The following is a 13,794-nucleotide window of genomic DNA, read 5'->3' as shown; positions in this document are numbered from 1 at the left end:
ACTGAAGTGTAGATTTCCTCTCATTGCATTCGGTTTGTTACTAATTGTACCATCTAGTGTCCTGTGCCAGCCAGTCCTTGGATTCTACCAAACATGTAATAGCTTAGAGGAGAGGCAGACCTTGTGACACTTCAGGTAATCCTACTGATTTTAGTAACTCAGTTAGAACACATGTCTGTGCTCAGGATAAGCTTTATTCAGTTCCTTCCTTAGAAGACTCTTCACTGCAGTGAGGTAGGGAAGTCTTTTCCATACAGTGTGAAAAGTGCCATGGCAGAGACAAGCACTGGATATTCTAGCAACAGCAGGCATGGGGGGACACTGTGTGTGTGTGTGTGTGTGTGTGTGTGTGTGTGTGTGTATGCTAGGGTGTGAGGCCAGGCAAGTGATTGAAAACTTCTTAGAGGGACAATGCCCATGCTGAGTTGCTAAGTGAGAGTTACTTAGGTAGAGGAGGAGAAAGGGGGTTTCTGGCCAGAAAGCAACGAGGTAAGAGATGGCATAATGAACATGGGGGAATTGTAAGTAGTGTTGTCAGAACATAAAATTTGAGGCAGAGAATTTGGGAAACCTGTTGGTAGAGGCACTTGTACATCATATTAAGTCAGAAGACATGCTTGTCTTTTATATAACAATGAAATACTCTAAATATTTACCATTGCCCTTTGCTGTAACTACTGAGAGAATTGATCCAACTTTTCAGCCAACTGTTAACTTAGCACTCACTCTGCTGCCATTGAGCCCAAGATCCTTGATTCAATGTCGAATTTATAGTACTCAGAACCATAACCAACCATTTCATAAAAACTTGCCAGAATTTAACATGTGGAAAGTTCAAATCAATCAGTGCTGTCAGAAAACATCCATGCCAGCCAGGCATGGATGCTGAGGTAGGATAATCACAAGTTCAAGTGCAACCTGAGTACTTTAGTAACTTAATGAGGTATGGCCTTAAAAAAATAAAAAGGGTCTGGGATGTAGACAGTGTGAAGGTCACTGGTTCAATCCCCAGCACAGAGAAAAAAGGAGAGGAGGGGCAGGGAGGGAAGGGGAATTGGTTTAGCATCTTTGGGTACCTAAGATTGGCCATCATTGGTACTGCCATATCCAACTTATATAAAACATGCTACTTGTGTCTAGGTTACAGAGGAGAACAGAACAGGGATATGGTGATTCGACCTTACAAGTAGTACTTAGTAGTTATTCTTCTCTGACTTTCTAGTCTCTTCTGAGAATCTGTGTTTCTTTGAATGCCACACAAACCTATTAGTTATTTAATAAAAGGTTGGTGAAAAGCACTAGAAGGAAATGAAATTGGAAGAGAAGAGCTCAAAGGAAAAGACCATATTCTTTTACTAAAAGAGAGAAAGAAATCCATTTTAAGCACAATCTAGGGTCTAGATAGGAAGATTGTTCGGTGGGGTGGGAGTGTATTTTGTAGGAATACAGTGTTTCATGTTGCTCTCGCCAAAACTCACTCATTTGTATCCTTTTATTTTTCACTGTACATAAAACTTTCCTGGAATCATCCATAATGGGATTTCAGGAAGATGTGTTAAGTGTGTTTCTGTGGTTTACAGTTGTCATCTGTAATGTTTTATTTAGTTGAATCTTTTTTTTTTTAAATTTTCCACTGCTTCCAGTACAACACAGAACACCATATGCCATTGTCCCCACCAGGAAGTAAAGGTTTCCCTGGTCTGTGCTATGCCTCTGTTTATGCCACAGAGGAGCTGTGGTCCAGTGCCATCTTTTATTGATAGGGCCAGCAAAGGAGAAATCTAATGAAATTATCAAAGCTTTGAATTAATTATGAACTGGAATAGGAGAGCTTAGCTCTCTGGAGCCAGGGCTCTCATTACCCATTCACTCTTATTGCCTCCTCTTCTGGAGCAAAAGGCATTTTCAGCTACAGCTCCTAGTCTGGCTTTGGACTTTATTCAAACTTACTCACTGACATCCTCTTTTTACCACACGGTGGTTGCTAATGTCCATGATGATTAATTTAATTCTGCTCTGAATCTGCTGGAGATGTAAACAGGTTTTCTCTACCCCCTCCTTTTGCCTTTTCCTAATTTTTCCATGTCTCTTCTTTTCTTTCATCAAACTGGATGTGATACAAGTTTTTCTCCTTTTGGGGGGAATGTGAGAAGCTTTCAGGACTGTGGTGTAGCTTCATGGAATATAGTGCTAATTTAAAGTTAAGAGCTATCTTACATCTACTGTGCTTTTCGCGGATGTTTAGGTAAGCACAAAATCAAGTATTTCTTCTTTGAATTTTGAGCACTAAATTGAAGTTGTTCTTGCTTGTTACTACCTTAGAGGTAATGGCATTAGCAATAGCTCTCTTGGTCTTAACTGCATCGTTCAGATTTCTAAAGTGTATTGTAAGGGAGCAACATATCTCACCTTGTGGTTATAAGATATAGCACTTGCTTGCTGATAGGGACCAATTAATGTTTTCTTTAAAATTCTTGTTCCTTCTTGACGTAATATGAAATTTTGATGAATAAATCAACCTCTGATTGTTCTAAGCCTAGCAGCAAAATCAATAACAACAAGGTTTTGATTTACTATTGGTGATGATTCTTTTGGTGCTGTCATAGAGGTTCAAAGCTTCTCATAGCAAACCTTTTTTACCTGCTTTTGAGACCTATTATTTATGAATTCCTAAGCTGTAGCTTATCTATTTTAGTAAACTACAGGCCACTGGCAATTTTTGTAAGCAGTGAGTAACATAGCTCTAAGGGTCAGTGTTTTAAGGTTTTGAATAGTGGGGGAAGGGAGAATGATAATCTTTGTTTTTCCAATTCCTATTTACTTTCAGTGAGTTTTTCCCCTCATTTATTTTCTCTGTAGGCAGCTGCGATATTTAATTCAGCCTTTGGAAGTTTTTTGGTAAGTAAACATGGTTTAACTTATCTATTCTAACTTTTACTGTATTGTTTGTATGAAATATTTAGTGAAAGTTGGATTTCTTTTATCTTTGGTTAAATACAAAAACTTGCAAATCTTTTCATGTGCCATTATGAGCACCCTAAAGAAAATTAGTTAGTGACTAAAGTAAGTGTTTTCTTCAAATATAAGATTTGGGGTTAATATTCCATTTAATGGATTCAGGAATCAATTAAAACACTGTATGTCTCCTTACAGAGATTATGTCAATATATTGATCATTTAATGAGGTCTTTTAGATTATTATTATTTTGTATCATGGGACTGTGGATGTTGTAAAGGAAATATGACCCAGCTGGTCAGAAAGGGAATGCTAATTTACTTGTTGACATGTGATTTATTTTGTACATTTCACTGTCAAAGAAGCTACTGTCTTAGAGACTTCTGAGAAATCTCTGTGTAGAAAATTTTGACATGAGGGTATAATTAATGAGTAATTCTCAAGAAATGTAGTATGTTTAGAATTTTGAGCTGTGACAAATATTCAAAGGTAGTTTAGAGCCAATATAATTATAAGGATGTTAAAAAGAAGAAAGAAACAAAATTTTCTATTGATTTAATATTGTCATATCCTGCTAAATTCATGAAGATAGATTAGAATATTATATTTTAGGTGCATATCACATTAACAAATACATAGTATAATGACTAACAAATAATTGAAAATAAAATTGTTGGAATATAAAATGGTTCATGAATCTAGATAAATTATCAACTGCATGTTTTAAAATGCTTTGTGTCACTTGTTACTGTATTGTATGTAGTTTAATGTAGTTAAGGCTTCTAATCCCATTGTTATATAATGTTAATTTCACATGGCATTACACAGCTTTTAATATCGATAGCCTTGTCTTACTTTTAATGATGTAGCTTCCACAAAATATGTGCTTGGAGTCTATCTACTTTTAGAGAAGTAGTGATTTTTTTGTGTGATGCTGTGTTGCTCTTGGGTTTTAGAAGTAAAATAATAAAGTTGGTTTAACAAAAATGATCTCTCAGACTACTTAGTTTAGACTCTAATATTTTATGAAGTCAGTATCTGGTGTCTTCAAGTATTAATTTCTATGCTGTCACAATTATTTAACAGAATAATATCTGTAAAATAGGATCTTGCTGGAAGCCAGTTGTATTATATGGTTTGAAATCATTTACATCTGGTACAAATAAATCTTCTTGAGTTGGGTCTCATACCTTAAAAATGTCGCTGGTAATTAAGGAAGAAAAATTGAGGCATTTGTTGGAATGAAGCAAATGGTACCATCTTCCCAAGCAGGAACAAGCTCCCTGGAAGTGCAGTTTGAGCTGGAGTGCAGTTTGAGCTCCGCACTGACTGAACCTATTGTGATATTTCTCTGCCAGGCCCAGTGAAGAACAAATTGGTCTAGAGGTCTTTACTCCGCCTCTAAGTTGCGCATTCTCACTTCTTAGTCTTCTGTTCTCTTGCTTTCCCTCACCGTTTTTCTTACTTTAATTCAGTTAATCAATCAAAAGTATTTATTGATCTCCTGCTGCACTGAGGTAGTTTGCCAGTAGCTGTGAAGGGTGCAGAGAAATACGAGGTAGGTCCCACTAGGTTGTGGAGGTGACACATAGCGAAAGAAATACAGTGTACAAGTTACAAGCCGAACAAAAGATATGACTAGAGATATATGATTGTCAAGTAAATGGCAGAGGCAGTTGGCACTCTGAATTGAAAGGCCTAGCAGAGGAAATTTTTCTGAGCTGAGCCTAGAAGTAGGCATACATAGAACTCAGTACCAGTAGAAGAGGAGATGGATTACCAATGGCAGGGAGGCACAAGTATCTTATTTTACACTTTCCCCTCCCATGTCTTTTCCTCTTTGTTCTTTCCCAGAGCTGAAAAATATCAGACAGGATTTACCCCAGTGTTATAATAGAAATGATTCTGTTTAAATTTTTCTTCCTTTCAACACAATCAAAATAAACCTCGGGTGATAAAATATGCATGGATTTGAATTCTATCCAAATTTGGTTCAGCTTCTTTCACAGGAAAAATGAAAATCTACAAATAACCATGTCTTCCACACAATAAAGGTTTATTTCTCTGTTACATAAGCTCTGACGGGAGGCTGTCTGACATTGTCTAGCGGCTTCTTGATCTCTCTTGGTCGAGACTCTTATCTTGGTCCTCTTCCACCTCCAGCAGGCAGCTTCCTTCCCCAGGTTGCCTCATGGTCCAAGATAGTTGCTAGAGTTCCAGCCAAAACTGCTGAATAGTAAGGTAAAGTAATAGGAAAGGACAGAAGAGCTCCCTAACAACTAAGGCTGCTTCCTTTAAGTAGCATTCCTAGATTCTAGCACCTTACTTGTACTAATCATATGTTACTGCAGAACTTAGGTGATCATACTTAGCCACTGAAAATGTTAGGAAATTTGTCAGTTTGGCAAGAGCTAAAAGTTAGATTTCTGTTACTAAGGGAAAAGAAAAGAGGCAGCTAGCATTTTCACATACAAGGAATGCACAACAGTCTTCAAGGATTTGAAGAAATGTTAATCTCATTTGAGTGATAGGAGAAAGCTTCAATTTATGCTTACAGTGGGATTAAGAAGAGGACTGATTTTACAGAAGGGGTATTCTGCATTACAAACATTCAAGTTTAGTGTTATTATTCTTGTAGGGCAGTATTACGGTTATTTGGGAATTTTCTTTATAAATGGAAATTAATCACCTGTCCTTGAAGTTTACAATTATGATTACTACTGTGATTTCTGAAGTCAGTCTGTGGGCTTCAGTCCTAGCTTGACTCAATACTGTCTTAACCAGATAAACTTCCCTGTATATAAAATAGAGTAGCTGAGCGTGGTCACCCATGCCTACTTAACAATTCTAGCACTCTGGGAGGCAGAGGTTGGAGAATTGCAAGTCTGAGCCCAGCCTGGGCAGTTTAGTGATTTAACAAGATCTGTCTCAAAATAAACAATTAAAAAAGGGCTGAGCCTATAACTCAGTGTGAAGGACCTAGGTTCAATTTCTAGTGCCACAAAAATAAACAAATAAAAATGAAGCAATAATAATATATAACCTATAAAGATGTGGTAAGGATTGAATGTAATATATATATATATATATATATATATATATATATATATATAATACATGGATGATATGAGAGAAAAAGTTTTGAGCTAAAATTTAAACTATGTATTGGTCCAAGCTCTATTATGAGTTTGTGATGTATATAACTATGGACATTCCTAAAATTAAGCAATTGGTTACTTCTGACTAAGCTTTTCGTGTTACAAAATACACTGTTCCAATGATTATTCTGGGTTATCAGTGATCATTCTTTCTGTATATGCATAATAGAATATGAAAAGGATATTTATTTTAGATTACCTTAAAAATTTGAGTGAAAGGCTTTCATTAGAAGAATTTTTAGAGAAAGAGCTCTGAGGGCACCTGTGTTGATTTTCAGGCATCTGGGTATACCAAATAAAGTACTGTACATATTTATAGCTACTTTAATAATGTCCCAGATCTAATTAAAACACAATGTTTTTAAGAACTAATTGTTACAGAAAACTGTTTTTTTAATGTAGCTCCACTAGTAATAACTAATGATAGATGAATTCAATTTACATAAATTTCAGAGCAGAATATTTTAAAGTCATGCCACAAAGGATTGCTGTGAGTTAAGAAGTTAATGTCATTATCTCCTCCTCTCATTTAAATTGTTCAGTTTACAATAATTGTGGAGCATAATGAGTGATTTGAGATTTCCTTCTTGATGAGGTTTTAATAAAATTTGATAGCCAAGTACACCCTGAATAACTAAAATGTTATCAAAATTTATGTACATGTATATCCTTTTTCTTTGTAAAACCATGTACTTCAAGTTCAGCCATCTTGCATGCTGCGGCTTCATTTGTTTTAGATTTGGCAACTTCTTAAAAATTCCTAATTGAAAAATTCCTTCTTTAACTTCACAAGATGTAAGCACTATTGAAAAAAAATTTCCAAAATGAAAGTTCCTGATTCTTTTTAGAACTTCAGCCTTTTGGTTTGGAGGCTAAAATCAGTGTTTTATGTCTCAAAGAATTACAGGTTAAAGCTTAAAAGGAAAAGATAGAACACTTTTTCTTCATAGCTCCCTCAGCTTGTTTTATTATTTTTGGTAGTTTAGGGAAACCCTTGTAAGTGATAAAGTTGGCCCTACCAATTGTGTTTCTAATAACTATGTTATACAGTGCTGGAACAATTCACAGCAATTCATAGCAACATTAATTAAGAAACAGCAGGAAAGAGTTATAAGAAAAGTTAAATCATCTTTGTGAATATGTAATATCCAGTCTAAAAAAAATGAGTCATCATTAGCTTTCTAAATCTATTTAGCATGTAAAAAAATGTTTCTTTCACATAATTGTTTTTTTTTTTTTAAATATAAATTACTAGAACTATAGCCAGCTATTCTAAAATGAACAATCTGTCCAAGCATGATCAAGAGTCAGAAAGAACTCTGGCCTTGGGTGGAACTAGCCAGCAATTTTCTTCCCTCTCTCAGTTGTTCTATTTTTTTTTGTTTGTTTTTTCTCCGGTACCGGGAACTGAACTCACAACCTTGCGCATGCCAGGCAGGCGCTTTTGCCGCTGAGCTAAATCCCCAGCCCCTGTTCTATTTTTCTTATTTGGCTGGTTCCCCATCACTGCCCAGCTTTATGGTAAGAGCTGAATAGTTAACTGATGTTTTCCCAGTTGCTAAAAGAAAAGAAATCCCCAAATTAATGTTGCGTTTTAAGAACTGTGATGTGTGTTCATCACGTTCTTTAATTCCTCCTGTCTTCAAACATACATTCAGCAACACTTAGAACATAAGAAAGGAAGCACACTAACTTTGTTGTTCATTGACTGCTGAGCGATACTGCCTTTTAAAACAGAGCAAGAATCTCAATGTTGAGAAGAGGCATGAGGTACTTAGTAGATAAGAGTAATTGTTAATTTGGCTTTTCTTTCACCTACTTTACAGTTACATAGTATCTCAGTTTTATGCTATTTTGAGGATTATGTTGATTTTTTTTTTTATTTTCTTAAAATTTTAACCAATCAAAATTATTGCCTTGGGATCTTTTTTTCCCCCTCAAACATTCATGGCTTCTTATAAAACAGGTTTTTATTTTCATTAAGCTTGCCAAAACAAACAAACAAGTTGTTTTTTAAGTAGCATTTGGTGCCACCTGAGAGAATGCTATTTCAAGTTCACCCTTGTTCTGCTAAGGATTTGACAAAACCAGGATTTTTGAATGGGCCATCTTGATCTTTAAAACTTGTCCTGTCAACTACATTCAGATAAATGATTTACAGCTCTACAAAATGGAGCTCATCATCATGCAGTGCATTTCATTTGATCACCTGGGGTAAATGAACATCGTGAAAGCTGGACTTCTTAGAGCAGAATACTTTTCCTTTGAAAAATGCTGTTGGTTCAGTTAGAAGTGTAGCACAATATAGGAAAATCAGTAAGTTAATATGCGTTTACTCAGAGTCCTTTAGATTCAAGGCATATTTCTAGATTCTGAAACAAAGACCTAGCACATAAATATGTGGAAAAAATAGGTAACGATAAGGAATTTAAGGAGGAAGAAAGAGAACTGCCTTCACTACAGTGTTTCCAGCATTCGGGCACCAACCAGTATGGCTTTTGCTGTATCTACATACTATTTGTTAAATAATACCTACTTTTTAACTTCAAATTTCTTCCAAGTTAAAGCATCAACTCCATAAAGGAACAAATCTATCTTGTCATGAATAAATGGTAACTGAAATTAAATCAACTAGGAAGAAAACCTCTATTATTTTATAGCTGAACTCTGTGGCCTACACAGGCTGAATGACTCCCTCCTTCTGGGTAAAAATAAAGGAGGAAATGAGCAGCACCTATTCCAAACCAAGAAATTTCTATCAGCACTCTGAAGGATTGCAAATAATTTGAATGGAGAATAAGTTTAAACACTCGTTCTTTGCCCGTGTATCTTTTCATTCATTTTGCTTTGACTTACAATGGGGCAACACTGTTCTCTGTGTTTAGTTCTCAATCAGTTCAGCATGTAAGTGATTTTAAACCACATAGAGAAAGCACATGAGGAAACTCTCAGAATCAGCAACTGGTAATCAGAACATGTTCGTGTTTCTTTCGCTGGAGTGTTTTCTATATAGGGACCGTCACAAAAGGCAGGACCTCTGTGTACCACAGTGCCAAACATGTTTGTGGAGATAAATATATGCTGTAATCCCCAAGAAAGGAAAACCTTGAGACTGCTGCACTTGGATTTGTTTTTAAAACAAACTCTTACCTAAAATACAGTCATTGCAGGTTAAAAATAGTCTTGTTACTTAATAAGAATGCATAGAATCTTTACCTACTCCATTTTAGCAGCATAATGCTCTTTGCTGTCTGACAGGACTGGTATAGCAAGTAAATGCATTAGTCACAGTGACCATTTTTCTTGCAAATTTGTGACATAGATTTAATTATAGGAATGACCAGCAACTTACAAATCTAATTTTGGTGGAGGCTGAGGCAAATTTTTTTTTTTATTTTAATAATGATGGATTTTTTTTAAAGCAATGATTTCATTACTATTTAAAGAAATCTACTGGTGTAGAACTAGCCAATTGACTGGAGTTATTTTATTATCCTTTAACAAATGCCATGTACTTTCATTTTGATTTTTATTAATTTTTAAAATGTCATCATTCCTAAACTGGAAAAGTATTTGTTTCTATACCCCTTTGGGTAAAAACAAATAAATATAAATTATTGTGGGATAAGATATTCGTAAAGGGCTTCTAGAGAAATGTGATCGTAGCAGTTGTTAAAACCAAGATTGAATTCCCTCACTTTGAATCCAACCTGCTTATTTTATGACCTTTAGTAAGAGATGCTCACTGACTGCTAACTTACCATAATAACGTAGCAGATAGTTCTCATTTCCCTGCTTTTATTTCTTCAAACCAAAAATTTAACATAATTATTTGTTGAGCTACTATTTAGACATCATAGTATAGTGAGCCAAACGATGAAGGTTTCTCCTTCATTTGTATTATAGATTCTTAAGGTGAGAACATTAAATCCCAGTTGGATGTATCTGAGTGCATGGAGAAACTGTTATGTACTTGATTAGAACTTCTTAAAAGTTCTTTTTCATTATTAATAGACCTCATTGACTCAGAGTTTTTGACTGACAGAGCTTAAAATTTCAAGTCAAATTTATTGAGGTGTAATTTTTACAAAGAAAAAAAATTCACCAATTTTGGGTGTTTAATTCTCTTGAGTTTTGACAGACATGTAGTCATGTATCAACTGCTTCAATCAAAATAGAGGATTTCCAATCTTCAACAAGTTCCTTTTTGGCCTTTGTAGTCCAGCCCCTCTCCCAGTCTCAGTGTCGGGCAGTCACTGAGTTTTCTGTCTCTATACTTTTTCTTTTCTGAAAGTCACATGACTGGAACCATACAATCCATACCTTTTGAGTCTGGCTTCTTTGTCTTAACATTTGCTTTTGTAATTTTTCTAATGTATACAGTAACTCATTACTTTTTATTGTTAGGTAATATTGCATTGTTTGTTAGTTTACCAGTTGATGAACTTCACGGGTGCTATATCTGGGATGCCGAATGTCATCCAAGGGCCTATGTGTTAAAGGTTTGGTCAGTGAGTGGCACATTGGAAGTACAGTACTGTGGACCTTTAGGAGAAGGCCCTCCTCTAAAACCCTGGGTCCCTGGGAGTGTCCCTTAGAGGAGATGGTGGAACCCTACCTTTTCCTTTTTCTTTTTTGTTTCCTGACGATGACATGAGCAGTTTGCTGTACCTTCAGCTTCCTGCTGTTCCTGTCTGCCCAGAAACATAAAAAACAATTGGCCCTACCACAGATGGATCATGGATAGAATCTCTAAACAGTGAGCCAAAGTAAACTTTATTTCTTTATAAGCTAACTTGTTTTTTGTTACAGTTTTGGAAAACCAATATAGTTCATTTCTTATATTTAATGATTATGAATACATTTTAATGAATATGTATATATATGATTCTGCTTCTCCTTGGCAAATACTTAGAAATGGATTGCTGAGTCATCTATAAGTATGTGTTTCACATCGTGAGAAATTACCAAACTCTTTTCTTTAAATGTCATGAAGCGGAGGTTGTGAATTTTTATTAAATTTACTTTATCTATTTTTTTCTTTGATACCTCACACTTTTAGTATCCCACCTGGGTTTTTGTTTTATGCAAAACCACCAAGATTTTTCTCCTATATTTTCTTCAGTATGTTTTAGTTTTTAATTTTACATATAGGTTTATGGTCCATTTACAGTTAATGTTTATATATGGTGTAGTATATAAATTGGGATTCATTATTTCCTTATGGTTATAAAGGTTTAAAGTGTTATTTCTCTCAAATGTATCCATCTTTTCCTTTTATGAGTTTTTTCATGGCCTTTATAAAGCCCCTCCCTATCACAGTGTCAGATGAAAACTCACTTATTTTCTTTTACTTTTATAGTCAAAGTGCATATATAATGTATGCTGAAAAGTAAAGCTCAACATGTGGGAGTTTTATAGATGCAGATAGTTTTAAAGCATTTCACCTGATTATAGTGTCATTGGTTATAGAAGTCAGTTTCTGTTTTTGGCTGCCTCAGTTGGAATTTTTTTTAATCATATAAATCCAGCCTCATCATTTCACTTTTATATCTACATAGTGATTATATATATGATATATATAAGATATAGAGATATCTCTATACAGAGATATATAGAGATATCTATAACTACATATATGTCTCTGGTAATTGGATCAGTATTTATCACTGTTAAAATTGTTTAAGATATTACACATATAATTAATATAATTACTTAAGATAAAATTGTTTGAAATGTAAAATGGGGATTGTTGGGAGCCACTGGAGCTGGTTATTGGTCAAACAGTCACGTAATTGTGTATTTTTCCTTAGTAGCTTTTTTGGTTGATGTTTCTAATAAGCAGAGTAATTAAATTAAAAATATCTGCTGTGTTTATAGTTTTACTTTATAATAGTCCATGCTCTACTGGTCAAAATTTAAGATTTTTTTTTATTTATTCAAGCTACTGTAAGTAATTATTTTCTAAACTGTTCTGAGTTTTCACTTGGAAGCCTAAGTTAATATTTTTGTCCATTTATTTAGCAGTGTTAATGTTTATTAGCACTGTTGTGCTTTGGTGATTTCCAAGAGCTAAGGTGATGATTCCTATCATCTTTCCTGCTATCTTCCCAATCTTGTATGATAAACTGTTATCACCCTTTTATATGCCCCTTCTATGCTCCAGGACCTTCAGTGGCTCCTAATTTCCTACCACCTAAGTGACCATTCAGGGGTCCTCCCTGTGTGGCCCCACCCACTTTTGCTCCTGTGTTTTTCACTCCTATATTAACTCCTTCCTCCCTTTCATCATGGGTATTTTGCTGTGTTCACCTCTTACTTCCCTTCCATTATTCTACCCATCTCTCAAAGAGGCAGTTATTTAACTTTTGGAATGTGGGTTAGTCTACTTTGCAATCCTTCTAACTCAGGCTAGAATTCTAACTGAAGAAAAGGATTTTATTTTGACTCATGGAGATACAATGTTGAGGGGCCACATCTGGTGACAGCCTTCTTGCTGGCAGAGTCCTTAGGTTGTACCAGGTGTGTCACATGTTCACCCATGCATGCATGTGCAGATGTCTATTCTGGTCTTTCTTTCTCCTTTTTATGAAGCTGACAGTGTTCAGTCTTAGAACCTAATCACTCCCCAAAGGCCCCACCTCTGAACACCAAGTTAGATTAAGTTTCTTTTCTTTCAGTACCTCATGGTGGGGATTAATTTTCAACAAATGAATTCAAAAGAGACACATTCAGTAGCTATCCAAGCCATAGCAAAATGACTTTCCATCTAAATTCTAAATTATAACTGGTTAGTGTCATTTAAAATTGTAACCTCTCCTGTGTCTGGCGTCTCCCATCTTTGTTAGCCTATCATGTTTCTTTTCGTAAAGTGCTTGCCTTCTAGCTTATATGACACCCATTATGTTTATTGTCTGTCTTCCCATATTCAAGTGGAAGCTCCATGCTGATATTATAGACAGCTAGGGTATGTAGAGATATTATAGCTCAGTCACACAGGGGTAGACCCTTGAGGGAGTCAGTGTAGAGGATGAAAACACATCACAACTATGGCCGGAGGCACATTTGTTGGAGGCCAAGCCTCAAGATAAAGATAGAATGACCAGGCTTGCATGCCCCCCTAGGGGTAAGCAATATACTATAACTGGTATTACCTTGTCAGTAAAGTTGAGATAGACATCTGTCACCCAGGTGGGTGACCAGGACCTCCTGATCCCTTTCTTCCTAAAAAGGTCCTTGTTCATTCCATGTACACTTGCTACATGACCTGCTTCCCTAGTGGATCGATACTTGTAATCTTATTGGTTGATCATAGTTTTGACCCGTGTTGTACCCACCTTGTGACTGTGCTCTATAAAACTTCCTCTGAGGACTAGGCTCACTGACAACCCACTTTAGGGTCTCCTCCTGTCTCTCAGGAGCTATTTCTCTCTCTCAATAAAGTTTTCCTACTTTTAACCTCTGTTGTTCCTTAGAATTCATTTTTGGGTTTTGGGGCACGTGAACTTGGCATATTTGACATCCAGCATGTTGAGAGTTACATTTATTTCCCCTGTATTGCAAACAATATGTATGTTGTTTTGTTTGCCTTACCCCTCTGTCAATTCCAACTGAGCCAGCTGACACAGAGCAAGCACCCAAAAATACTTGTTAAAGTGAATATATAGAAATCATTCAGTG

At 35.6% G+C, this 13,794-nt stretch overlaps 1 protein-coding gene across 3 annotated transcripts in view; it reads left to right on the top strand.

Annotated features, from left to right (window-relative positions):
• Positions 1-13,794, top strand: part of Slc10a7 (solute carrier family 10, member 7) — a 250,861-nt gene that overhangs the window by 89,477 nt on the left and 147,590 nt on the right. For 2 of the 3 annotated variants that reach the window (XM_013515325.1, XM_005386663.2), the window contains exon 5: positions 2,860-2,898. The exons of the other annotated variant lie outside the window; for it this stretch is intronic. In XM_013515325.1, coding sequence (XP_013370779.1) covers positions 2,860-2,898 — 39 coding nt within the window. The remainder of the gene's footprint in view (positions 1-2,859; positions 2,899-13,794) is intronic. 3 annotated transcript variants of the gene reach the window in all.

The sequence above is a fragment of the Chinchilla lanigera genome, unplaced genomic scaffold, assembly GCF_000276665.1.
Source record: "Chinchilla lanigera isolate Chin_1 unplaced genomic scaffold, ChiLan1.0 scaffold00027, whole genome shotgun sequence".
In the NCBI taxonomy this organism is placed as follows: domain Eukaryota; kingdom Metazoa; phylum Chordata; class Mammalia; order Rodentia; family Chinchillidae; genus Chinchilla; species Chinchilla lanigera.
This window is presented reverse-complemented; position numbering and strand designations above follow the sequence as displayed.